Here is a 25453-nt window from a genome sequence, read left to right as displayed (position 1 = left end):
CTTTAGGGTGGCTTTTCTTGTTGCAGGGCACAAGCTCCAGCATGCATGGGCTTCAGTAGTTGCAGCATGTGGGCTCAGGAGTATGGCCCATGGGCTTAGCTGCCCCCAGGCCATGTGGAATCTTCCTGGACCAGGGATCAAACCCATGTCCACTGCACTGGCCATCTGCTCTGATTTTTTATCATTTACTTTCTTCTGCTTACTTTGTATTTAATTTTCTATTCTTTTCCTAGTTGTCTAAAGTGGAAGCTTGGATTACTGATTTTAGATCTTTCTTCTTCTCTAATATATGCATTTAATACTATAAATTTGCCTCTAAGCACTGCTTTCACTGCATTCTACAAAGTTTGATAAGTTTTATTTTCATTTAGTTGAAAATATTGTTAAATTTTCTCTTGAGACTTCTTCTTTGAACCAGCATTATTTAGAAGTGTGTAGTTTAATCTCTAAATATTTTTCAGTTATGTTTCTCTTACTGACATCTAGTTTAATTCCATTATGAACAGAGAGCATATTTTGTATGACATCTCTTTGAAATTTAAGGTGTTTTATGACCCAGAACACAGTCTATCTTGGTGAATATTCCATGTTAGCTTAAAAAGAATGTATATTCTGCTGTTATTGGATTAAGTCATTTACAAATGGGCTTCCCTGGTGGCTCAGAGGGTAAAGTGTCTGCCTGCAATGCAGGAGACCTGGGTTCAATCCCTGGGTTGGGAAGATGTCCCGGAGAAGTAAATGGCAACCCACTCTGGTACTCTTGCCTGGAAAATCCCATGGACGAAGAGGCCTGGTAGGCTATAGTCCATGGGGTTGCACAGAGTCAGACACGACACTTCACTTTTACTTTCACTTTCATAAATGTCAATTAAATTCAGTTTTCTAATGGTGATGTTCAGTTCAACTATAATCTTACTGATTATCTGCTTGCTGGATCTCTCCATAACTGATAAATAGATGAGTGCTAAAGTCTCCAACTGAAATAATAAATTTGTCTATTTATCCTTGGAGTTTTATCAGATTTTGCTTCACGTAATCTGATGGTCTCCTGTTAGATTCATACGCGTTAAGCACAATTATATCTTCTTGGAGAATTGATACCTTTATCACTATATAATATCCTTCTTTATCCCTCATAATTATCCTTGATCTGAAGTGTATTTTGTTTGAAATTAATATAACTACTTCAGTTGTCCTTTGGTTAGTGTTAGCATATCTTAGTCCATTTTGTCCATCCCTTTACTTTTAATATATCTGTGTCTTTATACTTAAAGTAGGTTCCTTGAAGACAACATATAGTTAGGTCTCATTTTTCTTTCTACTCTCTCTGTTTCTTAGAATATTGACATTTCAGTGATTACTGATACAGCTGTAATACCTACTATATTTATTACCATTTTCTATTTGCTATTCTTGTTCTTTCTTTTTTTAGTCTTCCATTCTTTATCCCACTCTTTTTACATTAAGATTTTTGATTCCATTTTCTCTCTTATTTTGGCACATAAATTTCACTTCTACTTTAATATAGATACATTATTTTTGCTTACATACGTCTAAAGGAATTTAAGATTGTCATGAAGATTTTAAGGTGGGTTATGGTTAGTGCTGAACTCCTAACTTATATATATGATTTTCCTCTTGCCTCTTTCAATCTTTTCTGCAGTTTCATTCCCTTCTATCAACATTTATCATATGTGGAATTTCTTCAAAGTTCATCCTAATATCCTTTTCTCTTTCCTATATGTTCTCCCTAGACCGATAACCCCATATTTTAAATTTCAGGATATTATTCTGGTGGCTCAGATGATAAAGAGTCTGTCTGCAATGCAGGAGACCCGGATTCACTCCCAGGGTTGGGAAGATCCCTTGCAGAAGGCAATGGCAACCCACAACAGTAGTTTTGCCTGGAGAATCGCATGGACAGAGGAGCCTGGTAGGCTGCAGTCCATGGACTCACAAAGAGTCGGACACGACTGAGCGACTAACACTTCACTTTTCACTTCTTTTAGTTTTGAGCGCCACAATCAATTGCCATCTTCACATTTCTCAAAGACACCTCAGATTCAACATAGTTAAATTTAATCTTCCATTCTCAAACATAAATTGCTGCTGATTTTTTTTTCAGTTTCAATGAGAGATAACCTATTGATACTTCAAGCCACAACCTTAGAAATCATACTTAGATATTTCACATACTTTACATCTTTCTCCTGTTGATTTTATCTCATTTGGAATATTTTACACCTACTTTTTTTCTCTGCTAATCAAAAAAAAGTTCTACTGTATCTTATCTGGACTGTTGTAACAGAAAGACCTTCTTGATCTATTCCTATTTGGTTTGGGTGAGCTTTATGAAACAATAAGAAAATCATAAAACTAGCCCTATCCCTTCAATGATATCCCTTTGTTTTTAGGCTAAAAATACATATCCTTGGGAATGGGGCTTATAGAGTTGCATGTGTTTTGTCCCCTGCCTCCCTTTCCATCCTCATCTGGTACTTACTTCCCACTCGACTCCCTGTGTCACAGTCACATTGGCCTTCTTTTAGATCTTCAGATTAATGTATAAGGCTTTCTCCCAGGTCATGACTTCTCTCTGGAATGACTTTTCCCTATATTTGCTTTAGTAACCCACTCTTCATCCTTCAGTTCACAGCACAAATTCTCCTCTTCTGGAAGTTTCCCTAACCCTAGATTAAGATGGTTTATTTTGTTATACATTCCCTTAGATTTTACTAGGTAGCTCAAATATGTGAAACAAAGCCCATCACACTCATTACAAATTGATTTATATTTTATTTACCAGAGCCACTAACCCTGAGACCTGAATGTCAATTTTTAAGATTTTTTAGCCATTTAGTCATTTACAGTTACAACAGTAAATCTTTTTTTGTATAATTTGATATTATCTCTGTTGTTGCCATAGCTCCATTGATACACTTATCTTGACTTAAATGCATTCTTTATTAAGATTAGTTTTAATGTTGTTTCACTTCAGTTAATATTACCAGCTAAATGATTACACCATTGGGTATATGACCTTTTGGTTAGTGCTGTTCAACAAATATGCACTAGATAGATAAATATGCCAGACATTGTACTAGGAAAGAGGATGGCAAATATGAAAAAAAAATAGTCTCTGACTTCAAGGAACTATAGCCTCTTTAGAAAAAAGAGATACTTAGATATTTGCATGATTTTTGATCAAATAAATATTAGAATTGGGAGGGCCGGTGAAGAGATACAAACCAGAGAAAACTGAGAAGAATTTAGTTTGATAAAATCAATATCACATTTAAGATTTTATTATTTGGAAAAATTACACATAGTCAGATCTTTACTTATTGTTTGAAGAGCTTATACCACAGGTTAAATATATAAAGCAGGAAATGAACACAGATGGGTAAGAATAGTTCTTTGACTATTAGAATTTTCCCCTTCATACTAGCTAAATGAACTGTGCAAAAACCACTTATAAACTTTTGTGTCACATGAGGGATAAGATCAACCACACAGTAGTTTCAAAGACTATTTGTATTGTAAATCTTAGGAGCATGTTACTGCACATTACATCTGATACCATTAGCCAGAAGAATGACTTCATAGGCAATAAAGAATATATTGTGAGAAAGAAGGTGTGGCAAGGTATTTCATTTGCACAGTTCATTTTCCATGGAAAATCTATAACTGAGTCATATGTATGAAAATGTGATGTAAGTTTTTGAATTATTGACCTACTAGCATTTCTGTCAAGTTTCCACATTTTGGCCCATTACGTGTAGAGTTTGGCTTCTCTATATGGTCTTTTATTATAGAGTTGCCCTCATAAATGTGATTTTGTGTGTGTGTATGTGTAGGGGGGAGTGTAATAATTATTATATAAACAGCAAGCTGTTAAGAAAAAAATTTTTAGAGTCAATAAAACATAATTATATTTGTTGAAAATAGAAATACATGAAGTTTTAATGGTTCCAGATAAACAGAACCAAATTTGACTTTATGAAACCAGGAAGGCACTATAAATTATCTTCACAGCAAAATATTCATTCTTATAATTAGCTGCCTATGATAAATGCTGATTTCAAAAACATACCAGCCACAGAACAACAGAGCAATAATAAGAGACAGGTAAGATACATTATGGGAGAAGGCAATGGCACCCCACTCCAGTACTCTTGCCTGGAAAATCCCATGGACGGAGAAGCCTGGTAGGCTACAGTCCATGGGGTCGCTAAGAGTCGGACACGACTGAGTGACTTCACTTTCACTTTTCCCTTTCATGCACTGGAGAAGGAAATGGCAATCCACTCCATTATTCTTGCCTGGAGCATCCCAGGGACGGCGGAGCCTGGTGGGCTGCCGTCTATGGGGTCGCACAGAGTCGGACACGACTGAAGCGACTTAGCAGCAGCAGCAGCAAGATACATTATGAGAAAAACACAATTAGAAACACATAAAAATATACTTACCGGTTCTCCTGTAAGTCCCCTGTCTCCAGTACTCCCTGGGGGTCCTTGTAAACCCTGAATAAACAAAGGTAAAGCTTAGAGAAAAATGATGTTTGAAAATGTTTTAGTTTCCATACCTCAGCTTTCTTTTAAGATCCTCCCATCTAATTTTTATATCTTTATCTATTCCTTATTTTTTATTTTGTGGTAAAATATACATCACATATAACCCACCATTTTAATAATTTTAAAGTGTACAGTATGTGTAAATTTAGAGTACTGTGGCACTAAGTATATTCACATTGTTGTGTCCACCATTATTACCACCATTCACTTTCAGAATTTTTTATCTTCCCAAACTGAAACTCTGTACCCATTAGTTAGCTCCCTATCCTTCAACCGCCTCCCCTGGCAACCACAATTCTACTTTCTGTCTCTATGAATTTGACTTAAAGTAGTCAAAGTAGGTACTTAAAGGATCTTATATACATGGAATCATACAATATTTCTTCTTTTGTGTCTGGCTTATTTCATGTAGCATAAAGATCCATCCATTTGTAATATGTGTCAAGACTTCCTTCCTTTTTAAGGTTGAATAATATTCTGCTGTATGTATATACTACATTTTGTTTATCCGTTAATCATCAATAAACACTTCAGGTTTTCTACACTTTAGTTATTATGTCTAACACTCCCATAAACATTAATATACAAGTATCTGTTTGTAGCTATACTTTACATTCTTTGGGGCACCTAGAAGTGAGTTATATGGGTTGATGGATAATATATAATTCTATGTCCAACAATTTGAGGAGTTGGGCAAACTGCTTTCCACAGCAGTTTCACCATTTTACATTCCCACCAGCATGGCACAAGGATTCCTATTTCTCCACATCCTTGTCAGCACTGATTATTTTTTCTTCATGTACAGGGGTGTGTGTGTGTCTGTGTGTGTGTGTCTGTGTCTGTGTCTGTGTGTGTGATAATAGTTACCCTGGGTGGGAAGTGGTATCTCAGTGTGGTCTTGATTTGCATTTCTCTAAAGACCGGTGATACTGAGAATCTTTGTACGTATTTATTGGCCATTTATATATTCTTTAGAGGAATGCTTAGTCAAGTCCTTTTGCTCATTTTGCCACTGTATTGTTTATTATTCTGTCATTGAGTCATAGGAGTTCTTCATATCTACCTGTATGCTCAGTCACTCAGTCACTTATATCCAACTGTTTGTGATCATGGACTATGTAGACTGCCAAGCTCCTCTGTCCATGGGATTTTCCAGGCAAGAAATAAACGAGTGTGACTTATGCTCTTATAGCCTGGAAAGGCACAAGGGTCTCAGAACCTAGATGACCAGAAATGATCAAATTGGACCTCTCCAATGTTCTTTATTTTACCCCATTTTTACACCATGCTATCCATGGTAACATAAAATTGAATCTTAGACATAGAGGTATATTCTAAAATGGTATGTTAAGTGAAAATCGTTCTGTCATATCCTACTCTTTGCGACTCCATGAACTGTAGCCTGTCAGGCTCCTCCGTCCATGGAATTCTCCAGGCAAGAACACTCGAGTGGATAGCTGTTTCTTTCTCCAGGGCATCTTCCCAACCATGAATCAAACCCAGGTCCCCTACATTGCAAGAGGATTCTTTATTGTCTGAGCCACCAAGGCTATAAAACTCTAAATCAAATTCCAGGTCCTCTTTGATCCTTCCATTCAAAGTATAACTGAGCATGTACTGTGTACCAGATACTGATGACTACTAATGATATATAAAATGCTGCCCTTGTCTATTTGCAATTTGCTACTCCTACATTTCTAAATTATTGCCTTTGGGAAGTTTGGCAATTATATAGCAGATCACAATTATCCTTTTATCTTAAATTTAAAATCTAAAAATTGATATTAAATTGAAAGATATTAAAAATTTCCAGGAGCAAAGAATCTATTATAATCATCAATGCTATGTTTAGTTACATATGATTGTCTGATTAGAGAAAGTAGTTCTTGTTTGGTTTCTCAGTTGTGTCTGACTCTTTTGTGACCCCGTGGACTGTAGTCCGCCAGGCTCCTTTGTCCATGGGATTTTCCAGGCAAGAATACTGTAGAGAGTTGCCATTTCCTTCTCGGATCTTCCCAACCCAGGAATTGGACCCACGTCCTGCTTTGCAGGTGGATTCTTTACTGCTGAGCCACTGGTGAAGTGATTAGAGAAAAGATTTGTAAAATCTTGTGGACTCTCATCTGACTATGACCATGTTTCAGTCATGAAAATCACATGTTACCCATATACTCCTAAATTAAGACCAGATCAATATAAGAGATCCCTCTATGCCTGATATACCATTTGAAACATAAAGCATTTAGAACCTTAAATAATACTTGCCCAATTTGCTTTGTAAAATGTGTCTGCACACAATATTAAGCTTGATATGTACTTTTAATACTGTTAATGCTGCATAAATGCTGTTTGGCAAAGCTATGAAATGATCTAAATGGACCCTAATTATTTTACTGGAGAAAAAGAAAAGAACAAGCTGGCACAAAGTAAAAATTCCTTTTAAGGCTTTTGAGATTCCTTTTAAGGCTACAAGGCTACTGAAATACCTTACCTGTAGTACAACTCCTTGCTCTATGATGCATATCAGCAATGATGCCAATGATGACCAGGAGGATAATAACAATAGTGGTTGCTATTTATTGAGGGCCTGTGCTAAGAACATAATGAGCATGATATTTTTATAACTATAAATGTATCTCGTTTTACTGATAGGAAAACTGAAGCTCAGAAAGGTCAAATAATTTGTACTAAGTCAAAACAGCTGTAAGTAGAAGAACCAGAATCTGACTTTGAATATGTCTGATTCCAATGTCAAGCTCTTTCACTATACTAAACTGCTTTTTACTGATTTCCATGAGAAATCAAACATTCAGTGCACTTCTATTTTAAATAATCACGTGTAGGTTTGTATTGGTACGTCAGACTCTAAGTTGACCAGACAAGGTTAAAAGCACTTAACAGAGATTTCAGCAGACATCTACTCACAAAAGAGAGAAAACCTGGAGTTTGATCAACAAGTTAAATGCCTGCCAAATTAAAAAACAAACAATACTTTTCAAAGAAATATTAAAGACTTTAGAGTCTCTACAATGAATAAGTCAAGATATTCAAGATGTAGTTCAAAATTACTTGACAGGGAAAATTTCCCATATTTATAAGAAAAGGCATTAATGGAAACCAGACTCAAGATAATACAGATTTTAGATGTACCACACAACAGTGTTAAAGTAGTTAATACAAAAATGCTTACTCATGTAAACAAAAATGTACTTATGATAAATAAACAGGAAATCTCAGAATAAAAAGAGTATCTATAAAAAGAAACAATGATAATTATAGAACTGAAAATTAAATATCCAAATAAAAGTTCAAAATAAAATATCAAGAATAAAATTAAAAGGGCTTCCCTAACAAGTTAGGGAAGATAGATTTAGGTTATCCAATTTTAAAAAAACAGGAAGAAGACTGAATTAGGAATGATAGGGCCCCAGGGACCTAAGGTAATCAGAATGACCAACATTAACTAGAATACAAGAAGGAAAGAAGAAAGAAAATGGTGTAGAAAAAATTTTTGAAAAAAAAATTAAAAATTTCCAAATTTAGTGAAAGCTAATTTACACATGCAAAAAACTCAGCAAACCTCAAGCTGGATAAATGTGAAGAAAATTCATCTAGGCACATCACAATCAAACTACTGAAAACCAAAGATAAAGAGAGAATCTTGAAAACAGTCAGAGAAAAATGATACATTATATGCAGGGGAATAATGATAAACAGAAGTGTAGACCTCTCTTCAGAAATAATGCAGGCCAAAAATAAATGGCATGTCATTTTTACAGCACTGAATGGAAGCAAAAAAAAAAAAACAATTTTGTTGACCCAGAATTCTGTAATCAGTGAAAATATCCTTCAAGAATAAAGGTGAAATAAAGAAAAACTAAGAGACTTCATCACTAGAGGAGCTTGACTATAAGAAATCTAAAGGAAGTTCTACAGGCTTCAGGGAAATATACCTCTTAGAAATGTGCATATATAGAAAGAATTAAGAGCATTAGAAAGAGTAAATGCATGGATACATTTAAAAATCACTACTTTCCTTCTAAATATCTCTAAAACATGTATTTCATTTATAGTAAGACAAAAAGTATTCTATTTATATTAAAGTAAAATTTTAACTTTGAAATATGGGGTTTATAACCATAGATAGAAATGTAATACATAAAACAAGTATAGCATGTAAGATAGGATGCTGGCAAACAAGTTTATATGGCCACAAGTTTCTTACCATTATGTTAAGTATTACTACATTAACTCTAAGTAGACATTAGAACCTTAGACTGTGACCCCTAAATCAGTTGTTGGCAAACTACAGTCTGAGTGCCAAATTTGGACCATCACCTGATTTTGTAAATAATTTTTTTGAACAATCATGCTCGTTCTCCATATACTGTCTATGGTTGCTTTCACACTATGATGACACTAGAACTGAGTAGTTGCACCAGAGACCACATGGCCACAAAGGCTAAAATACTCTGTGGCTCTTTACAGAGATAGTTTGCTGACTTCTGACATAGAATAACTGCTTAAAAATAATAATGAAAAGAAATATAGCTAAAAAGTCAATAGCTAGATTAAAATGGAGTTCTCAAAGTTATTCAATGCCTAAAGAAGGCACTCAGGGAGATGGTGAAAGACAGGGAAGCCTGGCATGCTGCAGTCCATGGGGTCACAAAGAATTGGACACTTCCGAGCAACTGGACAACAAAGAAGGCACTGAACACCACCACCATGACAAAGGAAAAACGGTCATAAAATGGTAGGCCTAAATGCAGCTACATCAATAACTACATTAGGTGGGAATAGAGCAAACACTAATTAAAAGGCAGAGGTTGTCAGGATGAATTAAAAGGCAAGATGTAACTTTAAGACACTCACTTTAAACATCAAGGCACAGATGGCTTGAAAAAAAATGAATGAAAAACATATGCCATGCAAACAGCTAGAGAGATTCATATCAAACAAAGTAGATTTCAAACTAAAAAGTATTACCGGAAAGAAAGAGAAGCATTTTGTAATAATAAAAGGGTCTGTTGATTCAGTTCAGTTCAGTCGCTCAGGTGTGTCTGACTCTTTGCGACCCCATGAATTGCAGCACGCCAGGCCTCCCTGTCCATCACCAACTCCCGGAGTCTACCCAAACCCATGTCCATCGAGTCAGTGATGCCATCTAACCATCTCATCCTCTGTCGTCCCCTTCCCCTCCTGCCCCCAATCCTACCCAGCATTAGGGTCTTTTCCAATGAGTCAACTCTTCGCATGAGGTGGCCAAATATTGGAGTTTCAGCTTCAACATCAGTCCTTCCAATGAACACCCAAGACTGATCTCCTTTAGGATGGATTGATCGGATCTCCTTGCAGTCCAAGGGACTCTCAAGAGTCTTCTCCAACACCACAGTTCAAAAGCATCAATTCTGCAGCGCTCAGCTTTCTTTATAGTCCAACTCTCACATCCATACATGACCACTGGAAAAACCATAGCCTTGACTGAGATGGACTTTTGTTGGCAAAGTAATGTCTCTGCTTTTAAATATGCTATCTAGGTTGGCCATAACCTTCCTTCCAAGGAGTAAGTGTCTTTTAATTTCATAGCTGCAATCACTATCAGCAGTGATTCTGGAGCCCCCAAAAATAAAGTCTGACACTGTTTCCACTGTTTCCCCATCTATTTCCCATGAAGTGATGGGACCAGATGCCATGATCTTAGTTTTCTGAATGTTGAGCTTTAAGCCAACTTTTTACTCTCCTCTTTCACTTTCATCAAGAGGCTCTTTAGTTCTTCTTCACTTTCTGCCATAAGGGTGGTGTCATCTGCATATCTGGGGTTATTGATATTTCTCCTGGCAATCTTGATTCCAACTTGTGTTTCTTCCAGCCCAGCATTTCTCATGATGTACTCTGCTTATAAGTTAAATAAGCGGGGTGACAATATACAGCCTTGATGTACTCCTTTTCCTATATGGAACCAGTCTGTTGTTCCATGTCCAGTTCTAACTGTTGCTTCCTGACCTGCATACAGGTTTCTCAAGAGACAGGTCAGATGGTCTGGTATTCCCATCTCTTTCAGAATTTTCAACAGTTTATTGTGATCCACACAGTCAAAGGCTTTGGCATAGTCAGTAAAGCAGAAATAGATGTTTTTCTGGAACTCTCTTGCTTTTTCGATGATCCATCAGATGCTGGCAATTTGATCTCTGGTTCCTCTGCCTTTTCTAAAACCAGCTTGAACATCTGGAAGTTCATGGTTCACGTATTGCTGAAGCCTGGCTTGAAAAATTTTGAGAATTACTTTACTAGCATGTGAGATGAGTGCAATTGTGCTGTAGTTTGAGCATTCTTTGGCATTGCCTTTCTTTGGGATTGGAATGAAAACTGACCTTTTCCAGTCCTGTGAGTTTTCCAAATTTGCTGGCATATCGAGTGCAGCCCTTTCACAGCATCATCTTTGAGGATTTGAAATAGCTCAACTGGAATTCCATCACCTCCACTAGCTTTGTTCGTAGTGATGCTTTCTAAGGCCCACTTGACTTCACATTCCAGGATGTCTGGCTCTAGGTGAGTGATCACACCATCGTGATTATCTGGGTCATGAAGATCTTTTTTGTACAGTTCTTCTGTGTATTCTTGCCACCTCTTCTTAATATCTTCTGTTTCTGTTAGGTCCATACCATTTCTGTCCTTTATCAAGCCTATCTTTGCATGAAATGGTCCTTTGGTATCTCTAATTTTCTTGAAGAGACCTCTAGTCTTTCCCATTCTGTTGTTTTCCTCTATTTCTTTGCATTGATTGCTGTGGAAGGCTTTCTTATCTCTCCTTGCTATTCTTTGGAACTCTGCATTCAGATGGGCATATCTTTCCTTTTTTCCTTTGCTTTTCACTTCTCTTCTCTTCCCAGCTATCTGTAAGGCCTCCTCAGACAGCCATTTTGCTTTTTTGCATTTCTTTTCCATGGGGATTTTCTTGATCCCTGTCTCCTGTACAATGTCACGAACCTCTGTCCATAGTTCATCAGGCACTCTATCATATCTAGTCCCTTAAATCTATTTGTCACTTCTACTGTATACTCATAAGGGATTTGATCTAGGTCATTGGCAGGACATAATAACCATATATAAATACTCTGAAAATAGTTTCAAAATGTATAAAGCAAAATTTGAAAGAATTAGAGTCATAGACGAATATAAAAATCAAAGGTAGAGGATTTAATACCCCTATCTCATCAACTGAAAGAATATCTGGATAAAAATCAATGATGAACAAATTGTTAATAGTTTCTTTTATAAGATTTAGAAAACTAATAAGTTATGTGGACTTTATCACCTTAATAACACAATGCATCATGTCCTTTCTTCTTGATTCTCTTGAGTCAGATATACACGCAGATGGAAGAAAAGTATAGGAAATAACATTGGCCCATAGACAAATATGGATAAGGTCAGTTTTCATCCAATTCCAAAGAAGAGCAATGTCAAAGAATGCTCAAATTACTGCACAATTACACTGATTTCACAAGAAAGCAAGTTAATGCTCAAAATTCTCCAAGCTAGGTTTCAACAGTATGTGAACTGAGAACTTCCAAACATACAATTTGGATTTAGAAAAGACAGAGGAACCAGATATCAAATTGCCAACATCCTTTGGATCACAGGAAAAGCAAGGGAATTCCAGAAGAACATCTATTTCTGCTTCACTGACTATGCTAAAGCCTTTGACTCACAACAAACTGTGGAAAACTCTTAAAGAGATGGGAATACCAACAACTTTACCTGCCTCCTGAGAAAGGTGTAGGCAGGTCAAGAAGCAACAGTTAGAACTGGACATGGAACAACAGACTGGTTCCAAATAGGGAAAGGAGTATATCAAGGCTGTATATTGTCACCCTACTTATTTAACTTATATGCAGAGTACATCATGAGAAATGCTGGGCTGGAGGAAGCACAAGCTGGAATCAAGATTGTCGGGAGAAATATCAATAACCTCAAATATGCATATGACACCATCTTTATGGCAGAAAGTGAAGAGGAACTAAAAAGCCTCTTGATGAAAGAGAAAGGAGAGTGAAAAGGCTGGCTTGAAACTCCACTTTCAAAAAACTAAGATCATGACATCTGGTCCCATCACTTCATGGCAAATAGATAGGAAAAAAATTAAAACAGTAGCAGATTTTATTTCCTTGAGCTCTAAAATCACTGCAGATGTTGACTGTAGCCATGAAAGTAAAAGATGCCTCCTCCTTTGAAGAAAAGCTATGACAAACCTGGACAGTGCAATAAAAAGCAGAGACATCACTTTGCCAACAAAGGTCTGTATAGTCAAAGCTATGGCTTTTCCAGTAGTGATGCACAGATGTGAGAGTTGGACCATAAAGAAAGTTAAATGCTGAAGAATTGATGCTTTTGAATTGTGGTTCTGGAGAAGACTCTTGAGAGTCCCTTGGACTGCAAGGCAATCAAACCAGTCAATTCTAAACGAAATCAATCCTGAATATTCACTATAAGGACTGATACTAAAGCTGAAGCTCCAATACTTTGACCATCTGCTGCGAAGAGCTGATGCATTGGAAAAGATCTTAATGCTGGGAAAGATGGAAGGCAAACGGAGAAGATGGCAGTAGAGGATGAGATGGTTAGATAGGATCACTGACTCAATGGACATGAGCTTGACTGAGAGATAGTGAAGGACAAGGAAGTCTGGTGTGCTACAGTCCATGGGGTTGCAAAGAGTCAGACATGACTGAGCAACTGTACAACAACATAACAAGTATAATTCTGTTTATTTGGACTAGCTGAGAACTATATGTGCTAGCAATTGTCATTTAATACCTGGTTTCAGCATTATGACAATTTCAGTCAGTTCAGTTCAATCGATCAGTGGTGTCTGACTCTTTGCAACCCTATGGACTGCAGCACGTCAGGCTTCCCTGTCCACCACCAACTCCTGGAGCTTACTTAAACTCATGTCCATTGAGTTGGTGATGCCATCTAACCATCTCATCCTCTCTTGTCCCCTTCTCTTCCTGCCTTCAATCGTTCCCAGCATCAGGGTCTTTTCAAATGAGTCTGTTCCTCGCATCAGGTAGCCAAAGTATTGGAGTTTCAGCTTCAGCATCAGTCCTTCCAATGAATATTCAGGACTGATTTCCTTTATGATGGACTGGTTGGATCTCCTTGCTGTCCAAGGGAGTCTCAAGAGTCTTCTCCAAAACCACAGTTCAAAAGCATCAATTCCATGACAATTTAGAGATGTATAGTTTACACATGAAGAAAATATGATCTGAACAGCTAATCAACCTAGCCAAGACTATACATTATTAGCAGCATGCACTAAAACAAAGGTCAATCTGACCTCTGGTGTATCTTTCTATTATAAGCACTGTCTGATTGTTGACAGTGAGACAATGACTAGAGACACTGAGATTACTGTGCAGGATCAAATATATTTGGGGGGCATCTGGATTTGTTGGATTGATTGATCCTAGCTTTCTTCAGATCTCAAGTCTCTTCCAGTTCAATCAAGACCAAGAGGGTGATGTATGTATAAATCTAAGTAAACCTCAACAGTATTAACTCATTTTGTACTGTCATCTGCTAACGTAACTTTACTTGTGCAATAGTCTACAAGACTCGTTTGCTGTAAGCTAGTTACAAAACAGTTCTAGTAAGAACCACTTGGTTTCCCCAACCATTTTTGATTGAGGAAACCAGATATCTAATTTTATATTTATCCAGGCATATGTGATAAGCTGAACATGGAGGTAAAATCTAAGGAATGTCAACAATGTACAACATGTGTAAGTAATTTAATTTCTCCTGGTTTCATTTTTCTAAAATAAGAAGAACAGACTCGAAAAATTCCAAATGTTTCCATTCATCACAAACATTAATTTTGTGTACAGTGCAGCAACATGGAAGAATCTCCAGAAACACTGTTTACATTGATATCAAAGAAACTCAGATGATGAATATTAATACTCAGAAACAGTCTTTCAGGGTGACTTCAATTAATAATATATTCTCACAAACAAGTTCTTTCCCTGGATATAATTGTTTTCCTCTTTTAAGTCTCTGCTACCGTAGGTTTGGCCATTGTCAAATGTAATGCTATTATGGACAATCACAGGCAGGGGGCAGCAGATTTCATAGACGAACAGGTAAATCCAGTGACATTAGTGATAACTACTGCAGCAACTAAGACAGTTTTGTCCTATCCTTTTCTGACTATTCAGTTGCCATATATTTAAACTGTATAACTTTAAATTATACATAACAAATAAAAATGACGTTAAAAACTATGTTTAAAATGAAATAAAAACCCCATACGTTTAAGCTCGTGTATTCAAAATTATACATGCATATATGAGTAACATATATGTGTATGTGAATATATTTCTCTTTTTAAAAATATATTTTTTCCCTGCAATTAATATTGATAACCACAGAACTTGTCTCCCAGAGAAAAAATTATGTAATTCTGAGATTTTTCATGGTAGGAAAATATTTAGCATTATATGATATTAAAAACTCTTAGAGGAGGGCCATAGGAAATATAAAAACACACAGCTCCATACTCCAAGGGTCCAAACAACACAAGCTGAGTTAAAATGAAACTAGGCAAGAGGCCTCAAAGAAGTTTCTTACATTAGCTTCATAATGTTCCATTATATTTATATGATATCACACTACTTTATCTTGAAATGGGTTTTACAGAAAAACTACCATAATAAGATGAAGTTAAAGCGTCAGTTACCACTATCAGTTTATAGATTGGTACAGAAAAGGCCAAGAATGAATAAGCAATTTGCCCCAATGAAAGAATGACCTAAGGACTAAAAGAGGAAAATAACTTACATTCTCTTAGTCTAATATACTGATTACTAAACAAGAGTTGTATCAGAGGATAAAGTGGGTAAAATATATTTATGGTTTGATTATTTTTAATTACTTACTGGTTTTCCTTGAACTCCTCTCTCTCCAGGGATTCCAGTCTTACCCTACATGAGAAAGAAAATGCCTGGATCAAGCAGCTCCCTCCTCAAATGTGAATCACAGACCAAGAAAAATGGAAGATTTTGTACGTTTATCATTAATGTGAAATATTTTACTACTTACAATAAGACCATGAGGCCCTCTTTTTCCTTGACCTCCTGTTTCACCCTAATAAGAATCAATAACAGGTGAGTTAATAAGAATGGGAATTATGGTCTTACACACATACACTCACATACCAAAAAAGTAAGACATCAAATACATACATCAATAACAAAAAAACAAATTTCTGTGAGTATAGTAAAAACTTTATGTATGTTTCATAATTAGACTTAAAAATTAGAATCATACCTTTATAAGAAAATACATCAGTGTTTAGATAGGTAGGAAATACAAGCTCAAAAACATTTAACTGCATATGAAATGAGAAAATAAATGATTACCTTGGTACCTTGTATACCCTGTTCTCCTAAGGGACCATCTGGTCCTCTTGGTCCCTAGAGATGAAAAAAACATCCTGTTGTTAATTTTAAATGTTTCTTTTGTACTGTTATACATCCATACAAATGGAAACATTGCCCTCAATAGTGGACAAACTCCTTTTGCTTGTTTCTGTGCCAGGAACACAGTAAAGAATACAGCTGGGTATATGGGTGAACTTATTTGCATAGGAGAATCAGGCCAGTGTTTTCAAGATTTAATGCAAAATTGTAAATCAGATAACCACAAAAACGGCTGATTGAGTTGTTGAGGCAGGTGGCTGTAATGTAGATTTGTTATTTAAGTATTTTGTTTACCTTATCGTTTACTCTACAGAAATCCAGAATTTATCCTAAAAACAACTCTAAAGTAACTTTAAAGTAGCTGGCTTGTCCAAACAGTCTTCTTGTTTTATGTTTTTGGAATGGCACTCTTCTCACCACTTTATTAGGAAACGAATGCTGACTGCATGTTCTCTACCATGCACCTGCTTGACAACTGAAATATGGCCATGGGCGCAGAAAAGGAACAGAAAATGCTGCTGAGAATGTTCATGCATGTTTAAAATTTCTGAGCTGTTTGCTATCAATATTAAATCAGTAATTAACTGTGAGTATTAGTTGCAAATGCCATTCTCTAAAGAAAGACAGTATACATTCCTTGACAAAATTATAACTGTCCTTGGAAGATCTTAAAGTCCTTTTAAAGAGAATTAATCAAATTCTACAACCATTAACTGAACATTAACTGTGAAAAAGGCACTGCATTAAATGTTATGGGGATCTGTATTATGATATAAGACAAATTACAAAAGCAACTATAATATAGGCAGAGATAAGGTGTGTTAAGGGGTAAAGCAATTCAAAGGAGGGAGAGAGCTTTCACAGGTAGTAAAGGGAATGGAGGTATTATTTTGACAGTCAGAGATCATGCTCTTGAAGAAATTCTAAACAGAGGGATAGTATGAGAAAAGGATACAGAGGCAGAAAAGAAAATATGCAAGAATGAAAAATGTAGTTTGTTTAACCTGAGTTATTGATTACATTGAGCATGGTTTAGTATTTCTATATTAATAAATAATGTAGAAAGACTGGGATTTAAAAGGTGAAGGATTTGAGTTTATAGTTGAATCAATAAACAATGAGGAGACATTGAAGATTTCTATACAAAACAGTGATACAAATTTCCTAATTTAACATGATGATTTGAAGGAGCCCCATAGGCTTCAGCACCTTCTACTGTATCCCATCTGAGGCCAACTTAGTTTAACTTTATACTATTATAAAGCTGCTTACTGTAATGGGACTCTCTTCCTGAGTGCTCTTAGGGTAACTGCATACCCTGATCCTGTTGGGAACATTCATGGGATTGGAGAGAAGACTCACACTCCATAAGGATGTGTAGCTTCACTGGGCATACTAAAGCCACAGCCATATCTCCAGCACTACAATTTCTCAGTCTGTATTTAAGGTACTCCATGACATGTCCCCAGCTTACTTTTGACCCTATTTTCCCATAAAAGACTGAAAAACTAAGTTAAACTCTGAATGTATAGGACCCTGAATGTCAGATTGAGGAGTGTGGACTTAATAGATATGTGACTTTCAAAGTGCTATTCACTTAACAAACATCTATTGAGGACCAACTGGGAGAAGAGACAAATCCCTGAATTTATAAACAAGCAAATGTATATATAAAATTACAATATAAAATGACTATAGGTAGTCGGGTATAATGAAGAAAAATAAAGAAGGTTAAGGGACTAGAAAGAATCTAAGGTGGGGAGGGGGGCTACTTTAGAGGGGTGTTTGAGAAAGCTCTCAAATGACATGTGGCTAGAGCTGAAGGAGATGAGACTAAAGGTATGCAAATAACTTGGGAAAGATCATTCTGGTAGGAGCAATAGCAACTGCAAAGGTCCTGAGGTGGGGGCTTCCTTGGAATGTTTGACAGTTAATTAACTGAAGATGGAAGAAAAACCAAACTTAAAGGATGACTGAAGTTTCAAGTTTAATCTCGCAGGACCTTGTTCTAATAATTACCTTTACCTTAAAAATTCAGTAGACTATATTGATTCTTTCCCTAGCACATTCTATGCCCTTTTCCCTTTTTCTTCTCTTTAGCAAAACACTTTCCAAAATTTTTTGGAGTAACAATAGAACGTGGCTGAGAAAGCATGAAAAGAAATGAATAGTTAGCATTCTAAAATACCACAGGAAACAAGTATGATCTAGAAATGTGTCCACTGGTAACTAGGCATTTAACTCTTTTGTAACATGAAGTTTCTGACTTTCTTGGATATTTTGTTAATATTAACCAGTAGAATTATGACAGCATTAATATAAAATCAAATTGGAAATGTAAGTTTGCTTGTGGCAGAAAGTGGGGAGTGGGGAGAAGATAAAAATTTTGACTCCATGTTAAGACTGGCAGAACTCTTGAAAAGTCTGGTTTTCCCAATGCTTCAGTTAAGGGTTGGTTAATTAACTAAAGCTTAGCTTTATCGACATTTGTAACTTTCACTTTGATATTGGTTGTAGAAGTTATCCCTGGGTTTCTTCTCTGACTCCTGAGACAACAAGCTTCAGGTCAAGTTCTAAGAACACTAGACAAGCAGTATTATAATAGGTAGCTAATTGGATATAAAGTTATTCTTTTAGTACTTGCCTTAAAATATCTGATTAGTTATAAAGCTCTTGAAGAATGTATTCTGGCTAAGTAAAAAAAAAAATCTAATCTTTTTTTTGTCCTCTTTTAGAAAAGTTAAAAGTCGGCTACAGGTTTGTTGTTGTTCAGTCTCTAGATTGTGTCCGGCTCTTTGCAACCTCATGGACTGCACGCCAGGCTTCACTGTCTCCCAGAATTTGCTCCAATTCATGTCCATGGAGTCAGTCCATGGTTGGTTCCATCCAACCATCTCATCCTCTGTTGCCCACTTCTCCTCCTGCCTTCAATCCTTCCCACCATCAGGGTCTTTTCCAATGAGTCAGCTCTTTGAATCAGGTGGCCAAAGTATTGCAACTTCAGCATCAGTCCTTCCAATGAATATTCAGGATTTGTCTCCTTTAGAATTGACAGGTTGATCTTGCTGTCCAAAGGACTCTGAAGAGTCTTCTCCAGAACCACAATTCAAAAGCATCAGTTCGGCGCTCAGCCCTCCTTATGGTCCAACTCTCACATCTGTACGTGACTACTGGAAAAACAATAGCTTTGATTGTATGGACCTTTGTTGGCAAAGTGATGTCTCTGCTTTTTATTTTTATTTATTTTCTATTTTTTAACTTTAAAATATTGTATTTGTTTTGCCATACATTGACATGAATCCACCATGGGTGTACATGTTTTCCCCTTCCAGAACCCCCCTTCAACCTCCCTTCCCATCCCATCCCTCCAGGTCATCCCGATGCTCCAGCCCAGAGCACCTTGTATTATGCATTGAACCTGAATTGGCGATTCGTTTCACATATGATAATTTACATGCTTCAATGCCATTCTCGCATATCATCCCACCCTCACCCTCTCCCATAGAGTCCATAACACTGTTCTATTTATCTGTGTCTCTTTTGATGTCTCGCATACAGGGTTATCTCTACCGATAGACTAAATACCATATATATGTGTTAGTATACTGTATTGGTGTTTTTCTTTCTGGCTTACTTCACTCTGTATAATAGGCTCCAGTTTCATCCACCTCATTAGAACTAACTCGAATGTATTCTTTTTAATGGCTGAGTAATATTCCATTGTGTATATGTACCACAGCTTGCTTATCCATTCATCTGCTGATGGGCATCTAGGCTGCTTCCATGTCCTGGCTATTATAAACAGTGCTGCAATGAACATTGGGGTACACGCGTCTCTTTCAATTCTGGTTTCCTCGGTGTGTATGCCCAGCAGTGGGATTGCTGAGTCATATGGCAGTTCTATTCCCAGTTTTTTGAGGAATCTCCACACTGTTCTCCATAGTGGCTGTACTAGTTTGCATTCCCACCAACAGTGTAAGAGGGTTCCCTCTTCTCCACACCCTCTCCAGCATTTATTGCTTGTAGACTTTTGGATAGCAGCCATTCTGATGGGCATGAAATGGTACCTCATTGTGGTTTTGATTTGCATTTCTCTGATAATGAGTGATGTTGAGCATCTTTTCATGTGTTTGTTAGCCATCTGTATGTCTTCTTTGGAGAAGTATCTGTTTAGTTCTTTGGCCCACTTTTTGATTGGGTCGTTTATTTTTCTGCAATTCAGCTGCAGGAGTTGCTTGTATATTTTTGAGATTAATTGTTTGCCTGTTGCTTCGTTTGCTATTATTTTCTCCCATTCCGAAGGCTGTCTTTTCACCTTGCTTATAAGCTTTTGCACAACAAAGGAAACTATAAGCAAGGTGTCTCTGCTTTTTAATATGCTATCTAGGTTTGTCATAGCTTTTCTTCCAAGGAGCAAACATCTTTTAATTTCACGGTTGCAGTCCTTCCACAGTGATGTCGAAGCCCAAGAAAGGAAAATAAGTCACTACAGGCTACAGGTAACTCTCCATCTAACAATCTCAAACTACACGAATGTTTTCAGTCAATCTTGTTATCTTTTTCATAAGCGGCAGGATTATACAATCTTCACAAAACAAGTTAGAAAAGTTTTCATGATACTAAGTTGTTTAGATTGTTTCCTGAGATGGCAGGTATTGTTGCTTGCCTGAGCTTTTGCTATTCTCTGTCAATATTGTATGATACTTTAAAAGGCACTGACTGTAAGTCATTAAACCATGAAATCATGTGGCTTATATCTAAGGAATAGTTAACCTTGAATTCTCCAAGATAGTTGGAGAGTTTGACAGATTGTATTAAATCAGTAAATGTTAGACAGATGAATGGCAGATGGATGGATAGCGAGAATCAGATGGAGAAGCAGAATCCTTGGGTTGTAGTCCTACCATTCATGATGTTCACATATTCACATATGATAAAAGCACAAATCACAGGCAGAACTGCAAGGGCGTATACGCACTAGTTTCATAATGAGAGTTCTTTGTATAGTCTCCATGAAAATGTGCCTAGCTTCCCCTCCAATGTACTGTGACACAGTTGTGTGTCATAAAGTGTTACAGGTGAGCTGGAAATATTGACCTCTTCGGTCTTTGGAGTAGCAAGGAAAGGCTGGAGTACAGGCATTTCCAGCCAGATAACTTTTGCATTTATCCCTGTAGGCTGGAAAGAAATTCTCAAATTTTTGTGAGTGAAAAACATTTGAAATGATATGCATATAGATACGCACATCTATAGTGGAGAATAGATGAGAAAATAGGTTGACGGGAGAAGAAGATACTAACTAGGTGAGAACTAGAACAGAACTTCATAATACTATATTTTTTCCTTAACGTTCTGATCTTCAGTTCTTTTTGTATTCCCAGTGTTGACTGATTACATGAAATAGTCTCCTGTAAAGGGGGCACTTTTGTACTAAATGAAGCCCTTATTTCTAAACTAAAACTTTGCTTAAGAAATACTGAGTGCACTTTAAATAATTATGAGGAGTCATCTGGAAACTTATCAGTAAAATGTATCTGGAGGATGAGAGAGACCTTTGAGGAGGTGAGAGATGAAGACAAAGTGTCAAATCAGAAAAGAATAATAATTTCCCCAGGGATCATAGGGAAGTTAAAAAACTACAGATAAATAAACTTTCCATATGACATGAGATAGCACAAGTGGTACGCCTGGATAACCAATAAGATCTCAATTATTTAGCTAACCAAATAAAGTTTTTTTGTTTTTTTCATCTGTCACAAAGCTGGTTGAACTTTCTCAATATGAGTAATACAGTGTTGAATAAACACATTTGACCTGACCAAGTACTGAATGGTGGCAGAGTACAGACCACTAAAATGACAGAGTACAGATCATCTTCCATGATTTTTTATTATTCTAAATCTCAATTGGGCTGAAATAGATGTGGCCATCAGTATTATTTATAGACTGTAAATCCATAACCCAGAAAGGAAAATAGTTTTTCAGAAAAGAAGTGATGATACAGAAAAATTTGCTCTTTTTCTTTAATCTTCACCTAAAACACAGCACATGAAACTGAAGTCATTACTTCTTTGGGCTTATTTTATTTTTTTGGCCACGTTGTCCATCTTGCAGGATCTTAGTTCCCTGATCAGGGATTGAAACCAAGCCACAACAGTGAATGTGCCAAATCTATATCATTGTATTGCCAATGAGTTCCTAAAGTTGTTATTTTAAACTAAGCACCTTTCTCGAACTTACCAACTGGAAAATAGGAGGGTGTCTTTTTTTTTTTTTTAATCTTTGTTATTTGGAGGCCATTATTGTAGCATTTTAAAATATTTTCTTCACTAGCTATATAAGTCAAGGTAAAGCCAAGGAAGAAAACAGAGTTCTTAGAGCCTACATATTCAAATTAATCAAGGAAAAATACTCTAATATTCAATGCGGTATTGAAAAACCATAGGCTTTGAAGTTAGGCACACTAAGGTTTGAATCCTGGTTGTGCCCTAGACCTATGTCAATGGTTCATATACTTAAACTCTCTGAGCCCCATTTTCCTCAACTATAATATCTGAGATAAATGCCTCCCCCTTTTAGAATGGTTTTGAGTATTAGTATATGTAAAAGTGCTTGGCACATGACAGGCATGCAATAAATGGTGGTTCTTCATTCAATTTCCTATCAATTTCCTATCACTCTTTATCATGCTGTTACTATCTCTTGCTATATAAGTCTCTTTGTGAGTACAAAAATAATTTATTTAAACATCTTCACATTCACAATTCCCCCAGTGGATGAAACTGGAAGTTGGGGATAAGACAGAATTCTTCAGTCAGTAAAATTTCTAAAACACAAATTGGAAAAGTATGGTTTTATAAGTACAAATGATTATAAATTACACTGCTATTAATGTTTCCATCTAATATAAGCTATTTTTGCTGAACACATCACTATTTACAATGTCATTTTTTTTTTAGTTTAATGTACTTCCTTGATTCGATAACTTACTCTTCGTCCTTTAGGACCTAGAATCCCAGGTGGTCCTCTTGCCCCCACATGACCCTACATGTTGAAAATTTAAAAATCAGTTACAGAATTCACAGGAATATTACAAGAATAGTAGTTATAACCATTCTGATGACATGCATTTCTCACTGGGAATTCTTAAAAAACAAATACCATACTGGCCTTTCCCAATACTCTGCCTTTTACATATCCTACTATTTGGAGAAATTTAATTTCTAAGTGTTTATACCATGAAAATAATGAGAAGTACTTAATATGCACTGACCGCATGGTTTTTATGATAAACGACATATGGAGTGGTAGTGGAAGGAGATATGCACTTAACCAATGTGACCAGTCTAATCTGCCTGGTCCATCAAAGAAGCAATGGCTACTTTTGCACGATTTCTTTCTCATTCCTCTAGATGTTTATGATCACCCTATCACATAAAAATGGATTTTTTCTGTTACCATGAAAAATGCCACAAAATTTTCCAAATTAATATGCTACAAAAATAGTCTTCAATGAAGATTTCATTATTATTCAGTCAATTACAATGAGCTCTTTTTATACCTAATAGTCTCCAATAGAGACTTGCTTAGAAAACAAAGTTTATTTATCTGTATAACATAACTAAATGAAAACAGTGAACTTTCACAGGAACTAAAATCTATTTTTTATCTTACACGACTAAAAAAATTAGCAACCGTGCCCTAGATCAGTCTTCCTCATTTGGAAGTCAATACATGCCTATCAGTATGCTGGAAAATTGGGCTTATCTTCAAAACAGAAGCTTCACAAAACAGCATAAACCCTTTCTGATAACGGTTCTACTTAGGGGATCACAAAGGCTCATATTTTTCACATTTAAGTTCACAATAACTTTCAATCTTTAATCAGCAAACTTTCTCTTTAGAGACAAGACTTCATTATTTTCCTGTAAACACAGATGGAATTTTTCAAAACTCAATTTTTTAATACTAAACTTATCTATGGATTCTTTCAATTGGAGAACATTAGCAAATTTCTAAGAACTTGCTGGAACTTGTGCTTGTGATTTGTCCAATTGGTCTTACTTCGAAGCTTAATTATTGACTATTTTCTTATATATGGTTATTGGTTTAGAGCTGTACTATTAGAAGTGAGTAGTAAATAACAGAACAAATAGAAGGAAGTTAAAGACACCATGTTATATTCTAGAATGTTTTGCAGTGATTGAGAAGAGAAGTCTTTTCGTACTTACAGGTAATCCCAGGGCACCTATGGGTCCTGGAACCCCAGGAGGACCTGGATATCCCTATAATTTAAGCAAAAATATAAGAGACATGAATTCTCCATCATATCTAATTATTTTCACTGAAGACAAACCAGTAAATGATAAATAGTAATTAAAAATGATAATTTGATAAGCTCTCCATCTTCTATCCAAGACATGAAGCCACAAGAAATGTTCCAGAGATAGGCAACAGAAACAAAAATGTTTACAGAGAAGCTGTGTATACTTTGATTAGAAACTCTTTGCCCAAAATCACATATTATAACCTATTGAGAGGAAAATATTCATCTCATCTTTCTCCAGGTTATGTTATGCTGTGAATAAATGTTCATTATGTTAAATATACACAGATTGTGAAACCATACCCTTTTCAACATCAGGGAATTCAAAAATTAAGAAATGTGATTGTGAACAAATACTCTAGCCTATCAAATTTCACAAGGACTACACCCTTAGTGGTATTAACCATATTCAGATGCTTCAGAGAATATCTTAGGAGGCAATCATTTCTGAAATTAATTAGCCTTTAAAGGTATATTAAATTCCCTAGTTAACAGCAATTGGAGATAGATAAAAGTAATCTTACAGTGTTTTACTCATAATACAGAAGTCAAAAGTGAAGAAAAATTTATGTAAAATGAATTTGCAGATAATATTAGGTATACCAGATCCATTACAAAGCATTTTCTGAAAGCAAGATTCTTTAGTTGAAAATAATTCTTAATTCTATTTTCTATCACATTTAGAAACTTCAGTAAATGAAAAACTGCAATCTAGATATAAAATTTATCAGCTATTACTATCTTAAAGATATAAGACCATAAGAGGAATTCCAGATTCTGATCTTTCATACATAAAAGAATTACACTGTGACCACAAACTTATGGAAAGGTGATGATATGATGATATGCATCATATAAACTATAAGTTGTCAAACCAAAGTAGACTCCTAATTGAATTTTCTTCTTCATCCACATATGCCTATTTAGGATGGTTAATTCTCTTAAGACTATAGACTCCTTTGACTAAGCCATCTGATTTGCATGCTTTTGAGTGCAAATCAGCATTCCAAATGGTAAACAGTTTAGAAGAAAACTTTTAATGGAAACTTACTACAAAACAGCATTTT

The 25453-nt window shown here is 36.0% G+C and overlaps 1 protein-coding gene across 1 annotated transcript in view; it reads right to left on the bottom strand.

The window, feature by feature from the left end:
- The window catches only part of COL24A1 (collagen type XXIV alpha 1 chain), a 441974-nt gene that overhangs the window by 112600 nt on the left and 303921 nt on the right, over nucleotides 1-25453 (bottom strand). Inside the window, exons 32-37 of the mRNA XM_081490017.1 lie at nucleotides 24292-24345; nucleotides 23051-23104; nucleotides 16001-16054; nucleotides 15681-15725; nucleotides 15518-15562; nucleotides 4470-4523 (exon numbers count right to left, since the gene is read on the bottom strand). Coding sequence (XP_081346143.1) covers nucleotides 4470-4523; nucleotides 15518-15562; nucleotides 15681-15725; nucleotides 16001-16054; nucleotides 23051-23104; nucleotides 24292-24345 — 306 coding nt within the window. The remainder of the gene's footprint in view (nucleotides 1-4469; nucleotides 4524-15517; nucleotides 15563-15680; nucleotides 15726-16000; nucleotides 16055-23050; nucleotides 23105-24291; nucleotides 24346-25453) is intronic.

The sequence above is a fragment of the Giraffa tippelskirchi genome, chromosome 5, assembly GCF_054371585.1.
Source record: "Giraffa tippelskirchi isolate mGirTip1 chromosome 5, T2T-mGirTip1v1.2.pri, whole genome shotgun sequence".
NCBI lineage: Eukaryota > Metazoa > Chordata > Mammalia > Artiodactyla > Giraffidae > Giraffa > Giraffa tippelskirchi.
The sequence above is the reverse complement of the archived record's forward strand: the minus strand, read 5'-3'. Positions and strand labels throughout refer to the sequence as shown.